The following is a 25,711-nucleotide window of genomic DNA, read 5'->3' as shown; positions in this document are numbered from 1 at the left end:
AGGGTGGGGTGTTAATAATAATGATAATAAAGCAGAGGCAGGCATCAGGAAAGAATCAATGGGTAAAAAGGAAGGTAACAAGGTCACGAGGCCTGGAGCAGCTCCGATGCTGCTCTGAGGAACCTAGCAGACTAAGGGGTCCTCTGCTTGCCACAGGAACTGGGTTTCAATGCACCTTGGGCCTCTCAAGTTCTCTGCCTCTGCCCCAGCCCAACCACCATGTGCCTGCCTGTAAAAACCCATCTGTACTGAGGTGCACCATATCTCCCAGATAGGTATGTTCAAATCCTAATCCCTGGTACCTGTGAATGTGACCTTACTTGGAAACAGGTTCTTTGCACATGTAATTGTTTAAGGCTATCCAGATGAAATAATCCTAGATTTAGGGTGCACCCTAAATCCTATGACTGGTGTCTTCATAAGAGAAAGAAGAGGGGGATGTGAACAGAGACACAAGGAAGAAGGCTGTGGGAAGACAGAGGCAGGGACTGCAGGGATGCAGCCACAAGCCAAGCAACGTCAGGAACAACTAGAAGCTGGAAGAGCAAAGAATGCCCCCCTAGAGCCTTCTCAGGATGCAGACCAGACTGTGAGAGAAGAAATTTCTGTTGTCCTAAGCCACCAAGTTTGGGGCTCCTGGGTGGCTCAGTCGGTTAGACGTCCAACTCTTGATTTTGGCTCAGGTCATGATCTCACGGTTCGGGAGTTCGAGCCCCACACTGAGCTCTGTGCTGACAGCGCAGAGCCTGCTTAGGATTGTCTGTCTCCCTCTCTCTGCCCTGCCCCTATTCATGCTCTCTCTCTTTCTCTAAAAAACAAACAAACAAACAAACAAACATTTTAAAAAGTCACCAAGTTTGTAATTAATTTGTTATGGCAGTGACAGGCAACTAGCACAAACTTGCCGTAGCATACTGTGGCTAAAAGCCTCTTAGCTGCATGATTTGGGCAAGTCGCTACATCTCTCTGAGTCTCAGTTTCTCCATCTAAGATATGGGATGATAATAGTCTCCACCTCGCCAGGTTGTGGCAACGATCACAATGCATGGAAGGTACCAGGTACACAGTAAATGTTCAACAACTTTTGGCCGATCTCTTGTGGCTTATGTCACATTTCCTGCTGGAATACACTGTCCCTGTCCTGTCTGCAGAATTCCACTACTTCACAAGTTCTAAGCACAGGGAACTGTAAAAGTTTATTTAGTTGGAAGGGCAGTCTAAAAGCTGACTGAGCTGCCTAACTAGGAGAGAGAATAACGCTCACAAGTTAATTTTAGGCTAAAAAAAAGCTCCAGCTGACATGGACAATCTATCCATTTTTCAGGTCTAGGGTTTGCCTAGATGTCTGGAACTCAGATCTCTGGCCCTTGGCGGTCCTCCTCCGTTTCCCTGAGGTGGTGCAGGCAGAGAACTCGGAGTATGCATGGTTTGTCGTCATAGTAGATGGTTAGGCCTGTCTCACTCACCTTTGTGTCAACCCTCTATCCCCTCCCTGCCCAGCAAAAATACAAAACACACGGCTCAATATTACATCCAGCCCCCAACAGGAGAGCCTGAACAACTACTGGAGGCCAGACCCCCAGCCCCACTCAATCTGTGCGGTACCTTCTCTATGCTCTGGGCCATCCTCCGAGGCGGGAGGGAGCCGGGCTGCAGACCTCCCACTGGCTTCCTGCTTTTTGACTCTTCTGAAGCAGGTGTGGTGGTGGTGGTGATAAATTAAAAAGCCAATAGTTCCAGAGGTCTGGGCTCTACACCTTACTATTTTGCACAACACCAAGGCGGGGGAGGGGCTTAAACAAGCAGGTGTGTTCCGAGGTGAGGGCTGATGACCCCCTGAGAGAAAAGCTGTATAAACGTTCCACGGTCATGGGTTTCACAAACTCTCACACTCATCCCTAAATGGGCCTGTTTTCATTCCACGGTGTCTGAAATAATAATAGTAATAATAATAATAATAACAATAATAGTAATGATAATAAAACAGCTCCAGGTTACTGAGCACTTAAAGGCCTGTGCTAAGTAAAGCTTTATGCATGTTGCCTCACTGAATTTTATCACGTTCCCCAAGAGCATTCAGCTGGTTAATGGATGGCACATGGGATTCAGCCTGACTCCAGAAACTTTGGTCTTAAAAGATAATACATGTTTGGATAATGTACTCTTAATTTACAATCATTTTCTTTCCTATGATATTTGGGTTTCAATGAAAGAACAATAGAATTGATTTCTTTCTTTTATGTTGAAAAAAATATATATATACATAAAAAACACCTGAAAACAATGGCCCCTCGCTGGCTCTTCCAGCCCCGTAATTCCATGCAACCCCACAATTCCAAGCAACAAGAAAGGTGGTTGTCTGTGGTGAGCTGGCCTTTGTCATCCAAGTTGACAGTCTGGCAGTCAGGGGAGTCTGGTATTACTTTAACAAAAACAGCTGCAGAATAACCTTGCAATGGGGTAATTGACAAAGATCCTCCCATCTCCAACCTCACTGGTCACCACCCACTTAGACCCAAACCCTCACAACCTTGCAATGCACTGGTAATTTTCAAGTCATTTACAGTCAATTTGAGTAGACCTGCCCCCAAAACAGCACCATGCCTCCCTTTCCTCCTGACAGGAACCAGATCTCTCTCTCCCTGAGTTCTAGTTGAAAGTACAGATTCTTCTAGAAGGAACAGCATCCAGGGCAACTCCCATCTTACTGTTGGAAATCCAAGATGGAAGAGAAAAAAGATGATGCAGTGGGTTGAATAGCGTGGCCCTCAAAATTCATGTGCAAAACCTCAGAATGTGACCTTACTAAGTTATGGGGTCTTTGTAGATGTAATCATGTTAAGATGAGGTCATAGTGGATGAGGGTGGGACCTAATCCAATGACTGATGTCCTCAGAAGAGAAGAAGACACATGGAAAAGACAAACAACCATGCGAAGACGGAGGCAGAGATTGAAGTGATCTAGGGACAAGCCAAGGAATGCCAAAGATTGCTGGCAATCACAAGAAACTGGAAAAGACAAGGAAGGTTCCTTCCTCCCCTCGAGTCTTCAGAGCAAAAGCACGGCTTTGATTTCAGACTTCCAGCCTCCAGAACTGTGAGAGAATAAGTATCTGTTGTCTTAAGACAGTCTGTGGTTCTTTGTTAAGGCAGGCCCTAGGAAACTCACCCAGATGGCAATCATTAACCTGGAAGATGGATGTGGGGGAAGCTAAGAGATGGGACAGAGCTGGGGAAGGGTGGGGAGCTGGCCAAGGCCAGGCTGGCTCTCCTTGGGCTGTCACCTATGAATATCTAATTATTCTCCACAGGTTTAACTAGGAGCCTAGGCATTCCTTACCTCATTGTCACTCAAAATACTTCAGGGACATAGGTCCCTGTTGTTAGCCCCGTTTTACAGTGAAGACACTCAGGTTTCAACTGGTGAAGCCCTTCAGAACAGCCAAGGACCTACAGAATCTGGTTCCCACCAAGACAAAGCACAGCTAGTCCCAAACTCTTGTTTTACGTGCAGGTGAACAGATGGGTGGAATGACTTGACCACACAGCATGCGGCAAAGAACAAACGGAAATAGAACTCAGGGGTCTCGTGTCCTGATTTCCTATTCTCCCCATTAGGTACAGGCCAATATCCTACACTCCTCCAGCAGAAGTGCTCTGAAAGAAGGAAGTTGCTAAAGGTATCTCAGTGCCAAACCCCAAGGATTTCACAAACACAGGGAAAGGAAATGGCTTTCTCAGTTCGATTTTTACAAGACGCTTGAATCTTTCTTTTCACAATATAAATGAAGTCAGGGTGGTCGTTTTGGTTTGCATCTAAATCCAGACCCTCTCAAGGCAAGTTTTCAAGGTACAAATGAGCTCACTGGGAACTACTGAAACCACAAGGTCACAGCAAGGACAAACTCACCTTTCGAAAGTTCTGCCCCCCAAAAGAGTATAAGCTAGACTTACAGGAAGATAAACACACAAAAAGCTTCTTTAAGGGACAAAAGCAAGTTGCTTTTGCAACTTGCAATCCACCTTTTTAAAAATGATGTATACATGGGGACGACGGGAAAGCCCCAGAAATATATTTAGCAGATGAGTAACAGGGGGTTACCTCCAATTGGGAAAGCTGAGGAGGAGGACATTTTTTCTAGCCTCCAGCATACAATGTTTAATTTTTCTTACATTGATCATGGAACACTTGAAACTTTTACAGAAAAGAAATATCCAGAATAGGTAAACCCATAAAGACAGAAAGCAGACAAGGGGAGGGGGGAAATGGGGATTGACTGCTAGTGGGGACAGGATTCTGTCTGGGATGTTAAAAATGTTCTGAACTACACACAGGTGGTGGTTGCAAAACATTGTGAATGTACTTAAAGTCACTAAACTATACACTTGAAAATGGTTAAGATTGGGCGCCTGGCTGGTTCAGTCAGTGGAGCATGTGACTCGATCTGGGGGCCGTGAGTTTGAGCCCCACATTGGGTGTAGAGATTACTTAAAAATAAAAAAATTAAAACAATATTGGGGCGCCTGGGTGGCTCAATCAGTTAAGCATCCAACTTCAGCTCAGGTCATGATCTCACGTTTCATGAATTTGAGCCTCGCGTCGGCTCTGTGCTGCGCCAGGCTCTGTGCTGACAGCTCAGAGCCTGGAACCTACTTCATTTTTTGTTTTTAGTTTCTTTTAATGTTTATTTATTTTTGAGAGAGAGAGAGAGAGAGAGAGAGAGAGAGAGAGAGAGAGACAGGGCCTGAGTGGAGGAGGAGGAAAGAGTAAGGGAGACACACTCTGAAGCAGGCTCCAGGCTCTGAGCCGTCAGCACAGAGCTGGACATGGGGCTGGAACCCACCAACCAAGAGATTATGACCAAAGCCGAAGCTGGACGCCCAACCAACTGAGCCACCCAGGTGCTCCAACCTGGAGACTACTTCAGATTCTGTGTCTCCCTCTCTCTTTGCTCCTCCCCAGTTCACACTCTGTCTCTCCCTCTCTTTCTCTCTCTCTCAAAAAATAAATAAATAAGTAAATAAATAAATATTAAAATAATAATAATAATAAAATAAATTTAAAAATTAAAATAAGTATTTTAATAAAATAAAATGGTTAAGATGGTAAATTCTTGAAGATTTTTTTAGTATTCCATTATTCTTTTTTTTTTTGGAGAGAGAACAGGAGCAGGAGAAAGGGGCAGCGGGGGAGAGAGGGGGAGAGAGAGGGGGAGAGAGAGAGAGAGAGAGAGAGAGAAAGAATCTCAAGCAGGCTCCACATTCAGCACAGAGCCAGACATAGGGCTCGATCCCATGACCCTGGGATCACGACCTAAGTCAAAATCAAGAGTGGGATGCTCAACCGACTGAGCCACCCAGGTGCCCCAATTCTTGAACATTTTGGAAGATTCTAAAGTAGTGATCTAGTAAGTAAAAAAGAAAAAAAAAATTAATGTTTATTTATTTTTGAGAGAGAGACAGAGTGCAAGTGGGGGAGGGGCAGGGAGAGAGGGAGACACAGAATCCAAAGCAGGCTCCAGGTTCCAAGCTGTCAGCACAGAATCTGACACGGAGTTCGAAACCACAACCCTCAAGATCATGACCTGAGCCAAAGTCGGATGCTCAACTGACTGAGCCACTGAGACACCGCAAAAAAGAAAACATTTTAAGACAAAATAGTGTCATGTGTATTTTACCACAATTAAAAAAAACACATTACAGGGGTGCCTGAGTAACTTTGGCTCAGGTCATGATCTGGTGGTTTGTGAGTTCGAGCCCCACGTCGGGCTCTGTGCTGACAGCTCAGAGCCTGGAGCCTGCTTCAGATTCTGTCTTCCCCTCTCTCTTCCCCTCCCCTGCTCACACTCTGTGTCTGTCTCTCAATAATTAAAAAAAAAAATTTAATAAATACATTACAAATGAAAGAAAAAAATGAGTTTTCCCAATACTGCACTGTATGTTAACTAACTAGAATTTAAATAGGGGCGCCTGGGTGGCGCAGTCGGTTAAGCGTCCGACTTCAGCCAGGTCACGATCTTGCGGTCCGTGAGTTCGAGCCCCACGTCAGGCTCTGGGCTGATGGCTCAGAGCCTGGAGCCTGTTTCCGATTCTGTGTCTCCCTCTCTCTCTGCCCCTCCCCCATTCATGCTCTGTCTCTCTCTGTCCCAAAAATAAATAAACGTTGAAAAAAAAAAATTGGTGGGGGTGGGGGGGCGCCTGGGTGGCTCAGTTTGTTAAGCATCTGACTTCAGCTCAGGTCATGATCTCGCGGTTCGTGGGTTTGAGCTCCACCTCGGACTCTGCTGTTAGTGTGGAGCCTCCTTCAGATCCTCTGTATCCCTCTCTCTGCCCCTCCCCGTTTGTGCATGCATGCTCCCTCTTGCTCTCTCTCAAAAATAAATAAACATTAAAATTAAAAAAAAATTTTTTTAATTTTTTAATGAAAAAAAAACTTTTTTTTTTTAAATTTTTTAAATGTCTATTTATTTTTGAGAGAGAGAGACAGAGTGCAAGCAGGGGAGGGGCAGAGAGAGAGGGAGACAGAATCTGAAGCAGGCTCTAGGCTCCGAGCTGTCAGCACAGAGCCCAATGTGGGGCTTGAACTCACAAACTGTGAGATCATGACCTTGGCCAAAGTCGGATGTTTAATCGACTGAGCCACCCAGGCGCCCCCAAAAATGGGTTTTTGATAAAAGCCAAAACCTAGCCATCTGGAGACCGAGTTGTTTTGGGACCGTCTCCAATCCCAGGGGCCTCTGGTTACCATGAACCACCATCAGCAGCAATCTCTGAGGCCCCGGAGAAAAGGACAGAAGGAAAAATGTTGTCTTTTTGCAACACAGCCAAAGATCATAACTGGTCAGTCACCAAGGGGGAACCACCATTGGCCAGAGACACGAATCACTCAATGGTAGGGATACCCATAGGCACGGGACCCACATTCCTGACCTGTGTTTGATTTCTCAGCCAGCACAAACGAAAGCTCAATATCTGAGGACAGAGAACAAGGCACCGAAGTGTGTGCAGCCAGTGTCCGTAACAACACTCTCGCTCTGAAGGTCACTCTTGGATGCCACATCTTTTCTGGGTCTCCAGGGACCGTGAGGAGCTGATGGCCTGGCTGGACAGCCAAGAACTCCCCTGTTCTGGAAGAGATGTTTGGCCCACTTCCCTGTACAGACTCCTGGCCACACAGCACTTAGACACCAGCAGCTGCTCCAGTTTTCCTGAGGCTCTAAGGAGACCTGTCTACCCAATTTACAAGCTCTTCAAGCTGCAAAAGGCCTCCCCAGACAAGGCTCAAGAACATAAATATCTCCAAAGATAGGCAATTCAAGCCCTCTCGGCCTCAGTTGCCATCTTCCTGGAAACCTCTGCGCCATGAGAGCCAAGTGGAGGAAGAAGCAAAAGCAAAGGCTAAGGAGAAAAAGAAGAAAGATGGGACACAGGTCCAAGTAAACCACTAGCTTATGCACCCACGGAAGCCACAGGAGCAGAAATAAGGAAAGCCAGAGGCCAGGGACACGGGTACGAGTTCCTGAACTGCACAGCTACTTTCTAGAACTTGATTCAGTGGATCTAAAACATCCAGCACCATCTGATCACAATGACCACCTTTGAGAGACATAGCTTGTTCAGACCAAAAAACACTCCCTTTTGGTCCTTTGCCCTGGACCTGTGACTTTCGGGACTAATTCTGTTTTCATTTGGAACATGTATACAATCAATCATCTCTTCTGCTGTTTTAGTAAAAAAAAAAAGAGAGAGAGAGAGAGAGGCAAGTTCAATAAGTGAGCTAAGTGACTAGATTATATGAAAAAAAGATGTGAGAGCCTAATAATAAATACACACTCAGGGAGGCAGTAGGGAGTGGTGGGGAGTAAGGTGCTGCTGCTCACTTCCTACTAATGGTAGCCAGTCCGGAACACAGGCCAGGAGAGCTAGGATATTTTTTTATGACTCTTCTGATATTTTAATGTTGGCAAGTAATTACAAAAATATATTTCATACTGTGCAGGCCAAACATAATGCCAAGAGGCTGGATTTGGCCAGGGACTGCTGATTTATAACCTGTTCCAGGGCCTGACCCATTGCTTCTGTAAAGAAAGCCCAAGTAGTCCCCTTACCACCTTCTCCCTAAATGCAGAATGGCCTTTGAGAGGGGAGAGAATTTCTCTACAAAGCAGTATGGTGTAGGGGGTAAACACAAGGACTCCCCCATTGTGGTCTTGGGCAAATCACTTAACCTATCAGTACCTCAATTTTCTCATCTGCAAAATGAGGCTAGTAAAAACACTACTGAGGGTTGTTGGGAGGTTTAAATGAGTTTATATATGGAAAACACCTATAAGAGCACATCGCAATTGAGATGCATTATCACACATTATCACAACCTGCCATTGAACCCCATGGTGGGGATAGGAGGGAGGAGGCTGGGCTCCTTAAAATTTACCTAAACCCCTCCCCCAGGCCTCCTCCACACCATCGACCAGCCTAGGCTGAATCCAGTCTCAGATGCCCATCAGGTGGGTACAGGTGAGAGACAGGAGGGGCCAAGTCCCACCCTGAGAAAGAAATCTGACCAACCGAGGAACCAGGAACACTACACAAACAGATCAGAGACACAAAGATGCATTTAAAGTAAAAAAACGGAGGGGTGCCTGGATGGCTCAGTCGGTTAAGTGTCCAACTTCGGCTCAGGTCATGATCTCCCAGTTTGTGGGTTTGAGCCCCACATCAGGCTCTGTGCTGACAGTTTAGAACCTGGAGCTTGCTTTGGATTCTGTGTCTCCCTCTCTCTCTCTGTCCCTCCTCCGTTCATGCTCTGTTTCTCTCTCAAAAATAAAAAAAATCTAAAGTAAAAAAAGAGCTTTCCACAAGCACAGAACAACATTTCCTTATAAGATGAATGTGTTTTTAACTCACAATATGTAGGGGCCCCAATACTATTAATGGTCTTATGACTGATGAAAATTCCTTGTTGTTTTTTTTTTTTTACTTTAAAGGACCTCAGAAGAAAAAAAGGAGCCTCATGAAAGAATGCTAAGGTTTCTTTGGGAAACCCAATAGATAAAACTCCATACTGAGAGATTAAGGATTCTTAACCCAGCATCCAGGAACAGGCTCAGGAATCCAACAGGTTAGGAGTCCCCTGACCTGGCATGCAAAATTTTGTGTGTATAAGCAAATTTATATAAAACCCTCAGGTGAGGTCAGCAACCTATAAAAAAGTCAAGAGTCAATCAATAAAAAAGACCCAAAGCAAGTAAAGATTTGCTTTATAGGGATGGTCACCACAGAGTTCTTTTACCAGGCAATTTCCCCCAGTTTATAAGACTTTCATTTCATGGCACCTGGAGGAACACACCTTCTATATGAAGTGAAATATATTGGATTAATGATTTTGAACACCCTCTCCCTTTGCTGGTGGTGCCCCTCCGCCTGCCCTGGGGTCTCACTCCAATAAGAGTTCAGCCCCCAGATCACTGAGCATCTTGAGGACAGGACCTTCTTAATATTTCTGTATTGCAGGCCCTGACACCTGTTTCCTAAATGAATCAGTGAACGCATGAACTAGTTTACAAGACCTGGGTATCGTCTCCAGCCATCAAAAAAGAGACTTAAATTGCTTCCAACCCCAGCAGCAGGCAGCTGGATTCACTGGGGAATCAGACACTGGAAGAGGAAGCCTAAATGCCTCTGAGGCCTCACAGCAAAAAGCCTGACCGATGTTGAAAACAGAGGTGGTTCTGCATAGTGGTATACACTCGAGAGCTCTTAAGCCACTCCCAGGTCCTCATCCCAGCTCCCCTCATTTACCTGCTCTGTCACCTCAGGCACATCCTTTACCCTCTCTGAACCTACTTCCGAATCTGGTAAGTGCAGATAGTTGAGGTAGCTTGCCTAGCGCTGGTACCTGACAGGTAGCCAGTTTTCCACAAATGGTATGATGATGATTACTACAGGGCAAGGCCTCTCAGGGTATGTCCTAGGAAATACACACACTGCCTGTGTGCACTGTGCCTGTAACAGCCTTCCCCTTCCAGAGAACTCCTATGCAACCTCTAAGGCCCAAGCCAAATGCCCTCTGCGTAACTATCTCAGAGCCCTGGCACCTGGTGTGGCTGATGAGTGTCCTTCACCTCACTTCTATGCCCTGGGTACACACGGCATGCCACAGGCGACTTAATTCCCTATGTCCTGACTTTTTCTCCTCTCTACTCCCCTGCTAATAGGTAAGCTACCAATGCCTTCCTGCTTTCTGTTTCCCCAGTGGTTAGCCCAGATGGTGCTTAATGAATATTTGCTCAATAATTAGGCTCTGCTTAAAGACCTCTGAACCCCAGGTGGCTACCTCAGCAGGCCACCTAGAGGACCACCAGGAGGTACAACTGGTCATATGAAACAGATGCATGCTCTGGGAGAAGCCAGCCCAGAGTCTTGCTGAACAGGATGGAGGGGTCTGTCCCCAAACCTAACAACAGCACTGTGGGCACACCCATGATGTCTAATGCCAGCAAAGCCTGCCAGATTTTCAATAAGTGCTGAGAATAAGTCCTTGCCAACCACAGAGGCAGCTCCCCCTATATAGCTCAATGGTAGCCTCAGCTCAGGGGCCCTACAAGGGCTTGCTTGGACCAGAAGCCCCTTTCCATGCATAGACATACCCCCAGGACAGTCTGCACCAAGCCACCCTGTGCTGAGCTGCCCCTGGGAACTGCCAGGCCCTTCTCAGCCGCCCAGGTCCAGATGCGACCCCCCTGCCCACCTTCACACCCTCCAGGAGTGCCTGGGGGTCCTCGATGCCCTCGGGGACACACTTCTTGTTCTCTGGGAGAGATTCCAGTTTCTCCACCAGCGCCTTCAGGCCCTTCAGCTCAAACTCGGTGAGGTGGGTCCACTTGGCAGAGACCCCCGTGGCTGGAGAGCCAGTGGGCGTCTTGGGGTAGTCTGTGGGCACCGTCGTGGACTTCACACTCTCCTCCGACTCGTTAGACAAAGTCCTTTGGAGGAACCGCATGGCAGGTGCTTTGGGCTTCTTCCCGGGGGCCTCCTGGTCCTCTGAAGGGGTGCTGGTGGGCGAGGCAGGACCATCAGCCGGAAGTTTGGGCACCTTATCTGCACCCTCCTCCTCCTCCTCTTCCTCCTCCTCCTCCTTCTCCTCCTCCTGAGGCTGCTGCTCACAGGACTCCTCCTCCATCTCCAGCCAGGAATCAGATGAGAAGCCGTCTATGCTGGGTTTTCTTGGGGCATCTACAGGGAGCAGGAGGGTCAGCAGAAGACTGAGATGAATGGCCCAAACTCCCTGCTGGAAGTCCCTGGAGCCTCCACTCACTATGCCTCCCCTTTACTCAGGAGACCGGGCTTCTTTTTTTTATTTTTATTTTTATTTTTTTAATGTTTATTTTTGAGACAGACAGAGACAGAGCATGAGCGGAGCAGGGGTAGAAAGAGAGGGAGACACAGAATCAGAAGCAGGCTCCAGGCTCTGAGCTGTCAGCACAGAGACCGACACGGGGCTCGAATTCACAAGCTGTGAGATCGTGACCTGAGCCGAAGTCGGACGCTTAACTGACCGAGCCACCCAGGTGCCCCGCTTCTTTGGACAGTTCTAATGGTCTACGCCTCCCTCAGCCTTTAGAAAGGTAGGGGTCAGTCAGATGTTGGTTCAAATCCCAGCTCTCTGTTTCTTCCTAGCTGTGTGTTCCCATTCAGGTTGCTTTACCTCTCTGAATACACCTGGCATTTTATTTTTCAACATATAAAAATGAGACCAAAAAAATACATATAATGATTCATATGAAATATCCAGAACAGGAGGAAATCTATGGAGACAGAAAGTAGATTAGTGACTGCCTAGGCTGGGGTAGGGGGAGATAAGGAGATAACTCAAGGGTACAGGTTTCTTTCTGGGGTAAAGAAACCAACCCCAAAATTGACTGGTGATGATTTCACAGCTCTGGGAATATACTAAAAACCACTGAGTTGTACACATTAACTTGTAGGATATGTGAACTACATGTTTTTAAAAATGTAAGGCATACGCGGTACCTGGGTGGCCCAGTCAGTTAAGCATCTGACCGGCTCAGGTCATGATCTCACAGCTCGTGAGTTCAAGCCTTGCCTCAGGCTCTGCACTGACAGTGTAAAGCCCGCTTCAGATCCTCTCAGTCTCCCTCTCTCTCTCTCTGCCTCTCCCCAACTCACGCTTTCTCTATCTCAAAATAAATAAATAAACTTAAATATATATATATATATATATATGGCACAAAATGCTTCCTCTGAACACTTATGGTGAGGATTCAGTAAGGCATCACTAAGCATGGGTCCTGGTGCACAACCAGCATTTGATAAATGAGGCAACTGCCTAACATCTCCCCTTTTCTTTTGTGGGAGGAGTGCTGAGACAATGAGAAACAAAGACAAGAAATTTTAAGAAAAAAATCAGGCACCAATGACCCAAATGCCGCCTCAAGATTTTGTCTCATGCCTGCAAATGGAATCAGGGATGTTCTCCTATGGCCCTAAATACACAAATGAGAGATGTGACCTCCTGTTTGCTGGTCCTGAGGACTGCCACAAAATCAAGCGTCCGGTCCCCACAGGAACGTGGAGCTACTACAACCACAGGGGTTATCTCATTATTTCAGAATCATTTCCTAATTCCTACCAAGCTGGGAGCTTCCAAAGAGCAGGCTGTGGGGTCTCAGACTTTTCCACACCTGAATATTACATCATCTGACATGTTTGAGACTCACAACAGACTCCCCAGACAAAACTGAACCTCTAGGAGGTAAAGAAGCACTTCCCAATAAAGACCCCGGCAGAAACATTTGTTCCCCATCATATGCCCAGTGTGAAACCCCCAGAAGTCACCGAGGATGAAAGTCAAGGGAAGGAGGGAAGAAGGCTTTTTGCAGTGAGAAAAAAAAAAAAAAAAAGGGAATCTAAAAATCCTGGCGATTGTAAGAGAAAGAAACAGTGCAAACCCTAAAGGAGACAGACCGATCGTATTTTTCTATCCTGTGATGAGACAGAAACCATGAATGAGGCTCAGCAGACTTTGCATCCAGGAAACCCCTCAGCAGTAACAGCTCAGAGGCAGGGACAGAGGGAAGATGGGTGTTCCTCCAGATTGCTCCTGGGGGCTCACTGTCACAGCTAGAGGCAACTTCAGGCGGGCACCTATGAGTCAAGATTCAAGGACTGAGCCATTTGGGGGGTGATGTCCCTTTAAATAAAGGAAGTAAGGCAGGGCTCCACAGCTGTGGCTATAAACGCTCTCTCCCAGCCTCTGTCAGAACCACCCACTGCTCTGGCAAGCTTGTGTCTCCAGCCCTGGTCACCCCTCCCGCTGGCTCAAAGCTGGCCTCAGATTTTGAGAACTGGCTACACCTCGTGGGCCTGCTCCCATATAGACAAAAACCAACCCCTAGGTGCAGCAGAGGGGTGAGGATAGGCGGATCAGCTGGTGGCCACGGAGAAATAAAACAACCAGGATTATTTGCTCCGTGGGGGTCCTGTCTCAGCAACCATGCCTGGACTGGATTCTCCTCACACCTAAACAGTCACCAGCGAGACCTGGAGGCCACCAGTGGGACTCTTTGGGGGGGGGGGTGTCACAATTTCATTTTCTTGGACCCTGTATTCCAAATCGAAGGTCAACAAGGATGGCTTCCCCTTCCTAAGGGGTCTCTAGGAATCTATCCGACACTTTGGTTCAAAAGAATTCCAGAAACCCAGGGACTCTCAGGGGCCACACTGAAAAAATTCTTCCTGCCCAGCTGAGCAGTGGAGGCAGCCAGTCCGCATTTCACTCACCAATAAGCATGGATTCTCTCTGGTATTCCTGAGTGAGGTAGGACCGCTGGGTCACACAGTATACGTATCTCTCCAAGACATACCAGCACATCTCATAGTAGAAGGGGTAACGGAATTTGGGCTGCACCTGAAAGCAAAGACCCAGGAGTAGAAGTCAGTTTCTGGAGGGCAAAGGAGAAACAGGGAGGAAACTGGGAGGAGGGGGTTTCTGCAGGTGGGAGTTATTTTCACCATCTTAAGCAAGAGCACAAATGGTGTGAGGGGGAAAATGGGGGAGGCGGGCCGGAAGGCAGGAGAGAGGCGCTGGAAGGGGCAAGATACCAGTAGCATGCACAAATGAGGAGGAAGAGGGGAGAGAGAGGCCTATGTAACAGCATCATTTCAAAGCTCCCTGAGCTGCATGCCGCCAGGGAAAGGCGGATGGGGTCCGCTTTGTGCTTCTGTGAGATGCAGAGAAACAAGAGTTGTCCCCTGACCTACTGACGGAGGGTGCGGGTACCTGCGGATGTGATCCTGATTCCAGCTACAACAAACACAGGCTCCTCCTTGTTCTCAAAAAATTCTTACACAGACTCTGCTATCCCTCCCTGCCCCTTGAAAGGCAGAAATCGACCCCCAAACCTTACCCATTTGCAGACGGGCTATCAAGCATCTCCTGCACTCTGGGAAGGAGGCAACACGAGGCGGACCAATGAGGAGGGAGGGGGTGTGGCCTCTCCTACCGCCAGGGGCGGGGCCTCAGAGGGGCCCACCTCCTGCTCCTCCCCGACAACCACCTGGCACTGCCCAGCCCATATTCCAGAAGGACTCCCTAGACCCAAGTCCCCACGGTGACCTGGGACCACCAGGGTCTGGTGCAGGAGACCAGATGGAGATTCCCTTTTCGCAGTTTCTTATAGGGGAGGAAGTGTAGGTGCAGACAGCTTTGTGTATCAGAATTATGAAAAGGCCTGGGCTCCAGGAGGATTCTGATGGGTCTATATGGACGAGATGGCAGAGGAAGATGGGAAGGAAGCAATACCACTGATGGCCTTGCACAGATGAACCTTCTGGAAACTTCATCCTGAGAGGGTTAGTGAGGAATGAGGGTGGTGAGAAGGTGGTCCCTGGCTCCCTCCCGCCCCCACCCCAGGGGGCTGAGCCCTCTCTTCCAAGGCTACACGTAGATCCTATATGTCCAGGCTCACTCCCAGCCTGCTCTCTTGCCCTCTCACCAACAGTGTGTCTGCCTCAAGGGACCAGACCCCTCTTCACCTCTACTATCTTCCAGAAACTCAGGGAGTTGGATGTTAAGCAAGAACACTCTCCCACCTTTTTCTGCAATAGTGTACAGGCAACGTTCTACATGTGAGATGAAGGCAAAGACAAGCACACTTAGCTCCTCCGTTTGCCCTAAAATACCATTTTGCTGCCTCTCTCACAGTGCCCACCTGCAAAAGGCCTCAGCTCTGCCCTGAGAGTCCCAGCTCAGTCCCCCGGCCACCCCAGGCCCCACTGACTCAGTGTTCAACAGCAAGGCCCTTTTCCCATGTTGGGGGCCTCACTTCTCCCATCTGCTTAGTGGGTCCATTTGACCTCCCCACCTCTGGTAGATGGTATGTTGGAATGAGATCCTGGCCGCCGCATGCTTTTGAGCTCCTCCAGGGGATGCATGGAGTTGGGAACATCATCTAGCGGTTTCCTTGGCTCCAGCTACTTTCCCAAGAACCCTGGTTTTAATGCTGGGATAGTATTAATCCTTTTTCACTGTCACTGGATCAGTGCCCTTCGGAGTTTAAAAAGGAGAGGGGCACTTCAGACTGAGACAGACCCTGACCTCCTCCTGTAAAGAAGGGTCTGGGAGCCTCAACCCCACCCCTGCTCCAGAGGGAGGACCAAGAGACTTTGAAACCAATTGCCAGTACCTACGGAGCAGGCTGAGGACAGGCAGGCTCACCTCTTCTCAGACCCCCACTCACATCTCCCGACTTCAGGTTTGATTGGTAAAACTCTGAAGTTGCAATTGACCTTTCAAATTTTGGGAAACCGTCCGAGCCGAGCCGCTCTGCATTGAAGGGCACCATGGCACCTGAGAATCTTTCTAGATCAGGAAAAAAAAAATCTATTTTTTGGCTGTATTTCAGGAGAGGAAGAGAAGTCTCCCCTCATTGTTGCTGAACCCAAGGGAAACCGGCTGGGTGAAAACAAATAAATGCTGATGAAGGAATTCAAATTTTTTCATTTTATTTTTATTTTTTTTTTCCAAGAGAGCACCGCAGGAAACAAAATTTGCAAAGAATTGACTTACAAACGGGTTGTCGCCTTCCACCCTTCGCCTTCAAAAGGTTTCAGCCACATGCCTGGGAACATTAAACACACGATTGCTCAACATTACTTGTTGACAAATTCCGAGCCTCACCAAATTGAGTTGTTCACCGAAAGGCAAGGCAGTCAGAAAGCATGCAGCGCTCCTAGCCTGGGGGGTAATCAATCTATCAGCGGATCTCAAGGGGTAGCTTTGAGTTCCCAAAGGCCCATGCGAGTAGCACTCGGCCTTAGCCCTTCCTCTTAGAGCTGAGTGACCTCAGGAGATCAGAACCAAAGGTGTTTCGGTGCATCTAGAACTCCCGGGTTTCAAGGGACTTGAAAAACTAAAATATGAGGGTGGGTGGAAGTGTCTTAAAATTTGTTTTTCTCCTGGAAAAAAAAAAAGTAAATGGGAAAAAAAATCCAATGGTAGAGGAAAGAGGAGAGGAAGGGAAAATTATTTGCAATTTCCAAATAGATTCACTGGCTGAGAGGGAATGGAGTGTGTGGTGTTACCTTTCCTGAGAAAGCTGCTTTCACTAGAGCCATTAGGGGGGAAAAAAAAAGATAAACATAAGAGAGACGGCAGTTTAATGAATGACCAACTGGACCATCCCTGTCCCTTATGAACCTAACTGGAGTTAAAAATACGTAGCGATAGTTGCTGAGACGTTATCTTCAAATAATAAACATGCAACACACCCATTCTTTGTAGTTCTTTAACTCCCTGCATCTTTAGAACAAGAGGATTTAATCCACACGGGGGGTGGGGGGGTGGGGGGCATGCATGTGGGTTTCTACACATGCAGACCACCAGGCCCTTGCAGGGTAAGGCCTCATGGGCAGCAGGGTCAAGCCACCTATGAACCCCTCTCCCCAAATTAAAATCCTAGCGAGTGAGACATGGCTTCCTAGACATAGGAGAACCTTGGGGTTCCCCTGGTCTGGATGGGAGGGGGTTTCCCCACGTTGGGCCACAAAGGCAAATTCTTTTTCTTAGACAAATCCACACCATGGGGCTTAAAGATTGACAGTTTCCTGTCCCACCCCCTGCCTTTGGTTTCCAAGCAAAGCCCTCTTTTAGGGGCTCTTGAAAAACTATTTTTAAATGACCATAACCTTCTTAAGAAAGCTCACAGGGATGTAAAGAATTAAGCTGTAGCGAGCTGACAAGGAGCCCTGGCATTTTATCTGGATTCCCGTGCTCTCTCCCCAGCATCTTTTGTCTGCTTTGGCTCCTAAGACATAAACAATTGGGCCTTGTAGCCAAGCCCTCTCCAAAGACCAGAAATCAAAGCAGATTAAACAGCCTGCCGATGCTTCCAGCCCAGACTGCCCGCCAGCCCCCCGCCCATCAACCTGCTTCAGGGAAACCAGATGGGGTGCCCACTCAGACGACAGGGACAGTGGGCCTTGGGGGAGGAGACCCCACCACACTCATCTCAATGTGGGCATGATATTCTACAGGAACTTGGCGTGACGCTGGGGGTTCCGCACTATTACCCTCCCTCCAGCCTCCCACCCAGCAGGGGAGAAGAGCTGGGCTCCTAATGGAATGATGAGGCCCAAATCCACTGAGATGTGCAATTCGGATTCCCTGGGGGAGAGGACAGCTGCCAAGCAAGTTGCCAAAGCCTTTAGAAATCCCAGCCTGACTCTGGCTTTCAGGAATTGGCTGGAAAGTCGCGGGCCTCACTTCTAGATTTCTCCTTTTCTATCCCACGCCTCCCTAGTCAGCTAACACACAAACTGGCCCATTCTTCAGGGCTGGCCAAAGAACAGTTGGCCGAAGCCCCAGACAGCACTTGACCCAGACTACGAGATCACCACTCACACCCAAATGGTGCCTTTTTCCAGAATGCCACGGGGCAGCATCCACCAGACCAGGAAAGGGATGGTGGGCAGACGACAGAGAAAAGAGGCATGAAAATCCACAAAACAAGACCCAAATTCTGCAGACCCAGGCCTCCCAGCAGCAAACCCGCCAATCTGGAGATGAGGCACACCTGACCACTGCATAGAGCTCAATGCTACTCCCAGGAAAGCCCTGGACAAGGTCCCTCAATGTCGGGACTGTTAGAGAGGCCAAATACACACACAGTAGCTAAGATTTTGGCTCACTTACATGATTCCGTGCAGACCAGGACCTAAAAACAAGACCAAGAAAGGCAGGGACCCCAGGCTCAGAGCATCTGCCTCAAGTTGATGCTTCTTTAGTGTCCAGACATGACATTACCTCTCTGGGGCAAAAAAGTCACCTCTGAGGCAAAGCCCAAGAAGACATGATGTGGTCAAGCCATACAACGGAATATGAGTCAGCCATAAAAAAGGAACATAGCACCGACATCTGCTTCAACGTGGATGAACCCTAAAACATCATGCAAAGTGAAAGGAGCCAATCACACAAGGACACGATATAGGATTCCATGTCTATGAAACGTCCAAAACAGGCAAATCTGTAGAGACAGAAAGCAGGCTGTTGGTTGCCACAGGCCGGGCGAGGGAGATGATGGAAGGTGACTGCTAATGAGTAGCGGTTTTCTTTCTGGGGTGATGAAAATGTCCTTGAATTAGAGGTGGTAGCCGCACAACATGGTGAATACGCTAAATGCCACTGAATTGTGCACCATAACTGGTGAGTTTTATGGTACGTGGAATGAATCTCAATAGAGAAAAGAAATGAATATTTGAACAACTATAAGAGGAAAGAAGAAGGAATGGGTCCTCTTGGTCCCAGTTGCCCAACCTCAGACCTGTCTCAGATGCCTTGGGACTCTTGGCCGAGTTCCACAATGGGAGAGAGGGTGCATGCAAGCAGCCAGTGCTTTCCAGAGGAAACTCATTGAGCAGAGCAGAGGGCACACGTCAGGTGTTTAAGCCTCAGCCCCTGGTCCTGGGGGGTGGGGGGCGGGGATTCCCTATGTCTGAGAAACCGTTACTCTCAAGAAGAAAATGAACCCCCCCCCCACCCCGCCCCGCCAACTCTGTAAGCAAACAGAGGCAGAGCTTAGAGACAATACCCGGGGGACCCACAGATACTGGCTTCCTTGGGGCACTACATCACATTTGGGGTCCGTGGGTAGAGGAGACACCAGGTCAAGAGCTGACCTTTCCAAGGTCCCAGCCCCCCTCCAAACCACAGCAGGAACAACCATAAAATCCCTCCCAACGCCCTTGCATCCCTCTCTACACGTGAGAAGAAGAAGCAACGTTCCCGATATCTCACGGTGCTTTCTCAACAGATACTTCCTCTTTGACAAGGGGGTTTTGGCTGCCACTGGCCTGGAGGTGAACAGAAACTCCAGGGGCTCTGGGTGGGGCTCTTGCAGACAGCCCCCAGCAAGGACCAAGGCCCCCACTTGAGGCAGGGAGCAGCAGGGAAGGGGGAACCACGGAGGACTGTGGAACGACTCGTCCCACACACCCCAAGCGCCAGGCAGAGTTCAGGAGCTGGGCAATCCCACGAGGAGAGAAGGAAGCCGCCTTACCCGTGTTCTGTCCTCAATCTCGTAGATCCGCAGCTGCATGGGCACGTTAAAGCTGTGCAGGATGTTTCCACCAAATACCAGAGAGTCTACAGGAGTGTAGACTGCGTGGATCCAACCTGGGGTGAGGAGGGCACAGAGAGGGTCAGCCACTGGCTCCTGGACCACCGGGGAGGGTCACCCTATGGAAGCATGCAGAAGATCACAGGAGGCCCAGGGGAGCACCCAGGGCTAGAATCGGGGATACTCGGGCTGCCTGATGCGGAAGGCAAGGTTCCTGGCTGGCTGAGAGGACTCACATACACAGCCCTGATGGACTTCTGCAGGTAGTAACTCCTGGTCGGCTCAAGACGGGTGGCTGGCAGCTTGAGGGCCTTGACAAAGGCTTCGCCATGTTGTGGCGGACCGGGCCGCAGCAGCCAAAAGAGGCAGGCCCTGTGCCCCTTCCAGAGAGCGGGACACCCCTTATTCAAGGCTGCTCATAGCTCCTGAGCCTCTTCCTCAGCATCCCAGTGACCACTCATCTCGGGGGGAGTCACAAAGGATTGCTTGGGGCCACAATGCAGGAATGACACCTTGCAAAAACTGCAGAACCCAGAAACTTTCCTGCCTGAGGCCACCTCCTGCCACTAAAATCCCCCAAGGCCCGTTTCCAGGTGGTCATCTTAGCCACACGACACCTGTGCCCCCACATCAATTCTGCTTCTGCTCTGCCCTACAGCTGCTGACAAGTCTTTCTCCTGCCGAACGCAGCCCTTTTAATGGCCTGGGACACGGCTTTTTCGTCCCCCTGAGCTCCAAGCAAGCCTGGCCTAGTAATCCTGGGGATAAAACTGAAGGCTGCCCCTGTGCCAGGCATTGGGCTAAAGCCTTTACAGAACTTATCTCACTTAATGCCCACAAAATCCTTAAGAGATATATACCACATTCATCCCCAACTTACAGAAAAGAAGACTGAGGCACAGAGAAGTGAAGTCACCTATAAGGTTTGGAACCCAGGGAGTCAGCCTCACTTGGTCCTTGAAGGCCAGAGAAATCAAACCCCACAATTCCCTCCCCAAGTAACTAACACACGTTTCAGGTGCTCAACAGACCCACATGCACCTCTAGCCTACTGTAACAGTGTGAGGCTAGGGGACAGGAAGTATTCCACTCCCATTTACAGATGCTGAAACCAAGGCTAAGAGAAGGTAAGTCACTTGCTGAATGAAGTCACAGCTGGCAAGAGCTAGCACCTCCGTTCTTAACCGCGATGCACCATCTCTCTATCACAGGCTTAGCACCAGGCGTGCAGGCCCCAGGAGACGGGGCCTGCAAACATTCTGGGAAGGCAAAAAGAGACACGCAGAGAGAAACAAGAGAGACAGAGGTGAGACAAGGACAGCTAGAGGTAGACAGACTCCCAGTGAAAGACGGGATCAGCAGAGGGGAAAGAGGACAGAAAGGGCAGCCCAAGCCCTGAGATTCCCAAGTCCAGGTGCCCACATCTCCTCTTCTCTGACCCCTCTTCTCCAACCTATATGCATAATTTGTTTGCTCGGAGGAAAATTACAGAGACCTCCCCTACCATGCACCCAAAACACGCCAGCCCTGAGTCACAGGCAGCCACCGGTGGCCATGGCTGCCAGAAGCAAAGGTGCCACCTGGGAAGAGAGCTGGGAGGCCACTGCTGCCATCTGTACACTCGGGGTGCTGGTCCTCCCTTGCTGGGCAGAGGGTGGGATGAGCTGGCGGTCCCCGAGGTGGGCAGAGAAAACCGACAGCCAAGAGCATGAGAACGAAGGCTCTCTGAAACCCGGTGCTGCTGTGAGCTCCCCACATCTCCGGCCCTTGTGGACATCTTCCCCACCACCTTCACACCTCTGTGCAGGACAAGTACAGCTGCTGCCTTTAAAGCCTCAGTTTCCACATCTACTTCAGCCTCTCGACCTCAGCTGGGTACCAGCTGATTTTCTCAGCTGTCCATTTTTGTATCTTTGTCGAGCAGCACTACGCTATTATTGTTCCTGTTACCACCATGAATGTTATTTAAGCATCACTTCCTAAGACTGGGACCTAGGACCTCCAGGGTCAGGTAAATGCACAGGGTGGGGTGAAGCCTGAATGGGGCAAAGATTCCTGGGTCTTGTTCCTATGCTCTTCACACACCCACCCAGCACCCTACAGAAAGCCCAAGTCCCGGGACCTCGGCTGGAAACTGTCCCATGGCCAACTCACCATGTGATGTCGGACTCTTGACCACCCCTCTCCTGGCCTTCACCTGCCCACGTTAAATGAGGGAGATCATTGCCTCCTTTGCAGGGAATCTGGTGAGCAAGAGCTCAGTCCATGGAAGCAACTGCCACTGATATTCATGGTAGTCTCGTCCATCTCCAGGGCTTTGCAAACAGTGATGCCCACGTATATCTGCATTTATCAGCCCTGGAGTCTCCCTTCCGTCCTATCAGGTGGAAATGCAGACACACCTGATGTACACCTGCTACCTTGCCATGTGAACAAAAGAGGGAAACAGAAGAGAGGTTCTGTTTCAAGTGGAGCGGCAGGGAATTTCAAGGGCTTTTAGAAGCTTCTACCAACTCTCCTCTTGTCCCCAAGCCAGGGCCTCACAGGTGGGTCAGGCAGCCTCAAATGGATTAGGCACTGCCTCCCCCAGCCTTCCTCAAATCTACTCCATGACTTTCATACTCCCCTCAGGAAGAACCAAGGAGGAATAACAGTATTCATAGGCCCCATCCATCCCCGCTCTCCCGATGGCATCTCCTTGGCTGCATCCCAGGAAGCATGAGAGAGCAGGTGTCCCAAGCTGGTGACTGGGCTGTGGAGGCTGGCATCTGTCTCTTGCTTCCAGGCCAGAGTCACCAACAACATGAAGGCAATAATGGAGACTATTCAGGCCAAGCGACAAGGGACAGATCAATTGTGGAAGAAAAGCAGGCGACCCATAAAACCTACCGACGGGTGGTTCCCTGGGACCTGAGGGACAGTGGGACACATGGAGTCTTACCCACAACCCAAACACTCGGGATTCAGAAACCAAAGCCCACCCGCTCCATCCACACTTGTCTCTCTTTGTGGCTGCTGTAGGGGTAAACCCAAAAATCACAGAACTTGGGGGCATCTCACAGAGGGCCATGACCTGCTTCCTTCGCTGAGCTAGGCCAGGTCCCAGGCTGGGCAGTGCAGCTGCCAAGATGAAGCAAGAATGCCCTTTCCTTTCTAGGACCTCATAGTTGGTACCAGGGTCCCAAAGTGGCAGGTCACAGGCTGCAGCAGACTCAGGAGCGTGCTTAGTTTGACCCACATGTGTTACAGAAATGGGGAAATTTCCAGGGGCACCTGGGTGGCTCAGTAGGTTGAGTGTCCAACTTCGGCTCAGGTCATGGTCTCACGGCTTGTGAGTTCGAGCCCCTCATTGGGCTCTGTGCTGACAGCTCAGAGCCTGGAGCCTGCTTCGGATTCTGTGTCTCCCCCTGTCTCTGCCCCTCCCCTGCTCACGCTCTCTGTCTCTCAATAATAAATAAACGTTAAAAAATTAAAAAAAAAAAAAAGTAATGGGGAAATTTCTCAAGACAAGCTGAATTGTTTCCTTCTCTAGAAAAATAGGAAGATGGCCCCACAGGCCATTCTCATCTTTAACTGGCTGGAGGTGAGCAGCAGTTATCTCGTTTCCCTGAGCACAACCACCCTCTATCTCACATCCAGTCTTCTTCACTTCCACCCTCTCTCCCTGCTCTGTACCCATTTTATAGGTGGGTCATCTGAGGCCCAAGCTACATTACGCTATTAAGTAGCTTTGGGTTACTTTTTCTCAGACTGGCCCAAGTCTAAGAAATACCTAGGGTTGCCTGTGAATTCTGGATCATGGGTGATTCTTACTACAAAGCAAAGATGGGAAATACTTTCAGGTCAGTCCAAGCCACTGACCCCAGGGCCCTTCCCAGGTCCCTATACTTGGGCTCCACCATTCTGGCTGCTACCTGGCTGGACATACATTCAGGACAGACAGAATCTATCTTACAGCTTCCCTACCACCTTCCACACTGCCAGTGGGCCCTTAAGAAAGTTTGTTAAATGAGCAAATAATTTTCCCAAAGTCTCATAGCCGAGAAGGAAGACCAGATCCCAAGTCTGCTGACTCCCAGGCTAAAGGAGGACGAGGTCGGCTCTGAAACTAGACACACTTGGGTTCTTGCCCTGGTCTGTTGCTTATTAACTGTGTGAGCTTGGACCAGTCTATTCACCTCTCTGGGCCCCAGGAACCTTCGTTACTTAAAAGGCAGAGGGAAAATAAGTTGCTCCCTACATGCTCACAAAAAGGTAAGTAATAAATGTAAAATGCTGCTCAGTAGGGGCGCCTGGGTGGCGCAGTCGGTTAAGCGTCCGACTTCAGCCAGGTCACGATCTCACGGTCCATGAGTTCGAGCCCTGCGTCGGGCTCTGGGCTGATGGCTCGGAGCCTGGAACCTGTTTCCGATTCTGTGTCTCCCTCTCTCTCTGCCCCTCCCCCGTTCATGCTCTGTCTCTCTCTGTCCCAGAAATAAATAAAAACGTTGAAAAAAAAAATTAAAAAAAAAAAATGCTGCTCAGTAATGTGAGTTACTATTACCATTAGCTATAGTTCATTAAGCTGGTGCAGCCAGAGAAAGAGGCTGAGCCCATCAACGTGGTCAAGGCATTGGCCACAGGTCCCCTCACACAAAGAAAAAAGAGGTCACCGGGTCTCTCTGACTTCCTGCTCCTTGGTGATGATTTCCACCTCAAGCTTTCCTTACACCTAATGATTAGGCTGAATCTGGGTAACTCACTGGCCACTCTGACCCTGACTGTGTACCTTGGGGAGGCAACTGTATTCCCACTGCCTCTGCCTCATCAACAGGACAAACCCAGGCCCCTTTCTTGAGATCATCTCACTCTTCAGCCACCTTCAGGTCTGCCTCTTCCAGGCAGCTTTCCTGGACCACCCAGGAATGAGGCCTGAGAACCACCCACACCCACAGCACAGCCAATACCCAACCTCTTCACTCCAGACACAAGAAGAAAAGAGTGAAAGCACGTCTCACGAAGACCGTAACATTTAAAACCCTCCCATGCCAGTAGCCTCCCATTAGCGTTGAGTTGAAGACTTGCTGAACGACCCATGGGCAGACGTGAAGCCAGCATCAGGTAAGAGGTCACGTGTCTAAAGTCACACTGTGGGGACAAAAACCCACGTCAGAGATGAGAAATGCCAGAATTAGATTTTCTACTCCCGATACAGAAAACCCACATGCAGGGGGCTGTGTTGCCCACGGCTGTCTCTCCAACTCTCCACCCAAAGCCACACCCCAACCACCCTAACTCTCAGATGTGTGTCTGCACACAGCTCAGGGGGCGTGGGTGCTGGGAAGAATCCCCAGGTGGCCGTCTACCTCAGTGACCACAAAACCCTGGTCCTTCAATTTTCACTGGCTGGCAACACAATGAGGAAAATGAAGATGGTATACATTTTCATAAACTCAAAACTATCAAATTTAAAGTACTGGCCATTATTCTGAAATTACATACTTCCAAATTTTTAGTGTCAGAATCATCTCCCATTCATGAAAATCAGCACTAGTAGATGCCAGGTGTTTGGTTTTTTTTAATTTTTTTTTAACATTTATTTATTTTTGAGAGAGAAAGAGAGAGAGCAGGGAAGGGGCAGAGAGAGAAGGAGACACAGAATCTGAAGCAGGCTCCAGGCTCTGAGCTGTCAGCACAGAGCCCAACACAGGGCTCGAACCCATGAACTGTGAGAGCGTGACCTGAGCCAAAGTCAGACACTTAACCTACTGAGCCACCCAGGTGCCCCTGTTTTTATTTTTTTTACGTTTATTTATTTATTTTTGAGACAGACAGAGACAGCGTGAATGGAGGAGGGGCAGAGAGAGAATCCCAAGCAGGCTCCTTGCTGTCAGTGCAGAGCCCAATGCAGGGCTTGAACACATGAAACTATGAGATCATGACCTGAGCTGAAACCGAGAGTCAGATGCTTAACTGACTGAATCACCCAGGTGCCCCCTGGGTGTTTTGGTACTTTTTAAAAAGAAAAAAAATTTTTTAATGTTTTTATTTATTTTTGAGACAGAGAGAGACAGAACATGAGCAGGGAAGGGGCA

General features: G+C 49.0%; 1 protein-coding gene and 1 long non-coding RNA gene across 6 annotated transcripts in view; one reads left to right on the top strand and one right to left on the bottom strand.

The window, feature by feature from the left end:
* The window catches only part of KDM2B (lysine demethylase 2B), a 125,376-nt gene that overhangs the window by 54,672 nt on the left and 44,993 nt on the right, over positions 1-25,711 (bottom strand). For all 5 annotated transcript variants that reach the window (XM_043557525.1, XM_043557526.1, XM_043557527.1 and 2 more), the window contains 3 exons: positions 19,578-19,693; positions 13,804-13,930; positions 10,751-11,235 (listed from right to left, as the gene is read on the bottom strand). In XM_043557525.1, the coding sequence (XP_043413460.1) occupies positions 10,751-11,235; positions 13,804-13,930; positions 19,578-19,693 (728 nt within the window). The remainder of the gene's footprint in view (positions 1-10,750; positions 11,236-13,803; positions 13,931-19,577; positions 19,694-25,711) is intronic.
* LOC122470196 lies at positions 2,928-9,722 on the top strand. Its single transcript, XR_006293856.1, has 4 exons — positions 2,928-3,097; positions 3,619-3,680; positions 8,988-9,121; positions 9,514-9,722. It is a non-coding gene; the product is annotated as an uncharacterized LOC122470196 (long non-coding RNA).

The sequence above is a fragment of the Prionailurus bengalensis genome, chromosome D3 (assembly GCF_016509475.1).
Source record: "Prionailurus bengalensis isolate Pbe53 chromosome D3, Fcat_Pben_1.1_paternal_pri, whole genome shotgun sequence".
Taxonomy (NCBI): domain Eukaryota; kingdom Metazoa; phylum Chordata; class Mammalia; order Carnivora; family Felidae; genus Prionailurus; species Prionailurus bengalensis.
This window is presented reverse-complemented; position numbering and strand designations above follow the sequence as displayed.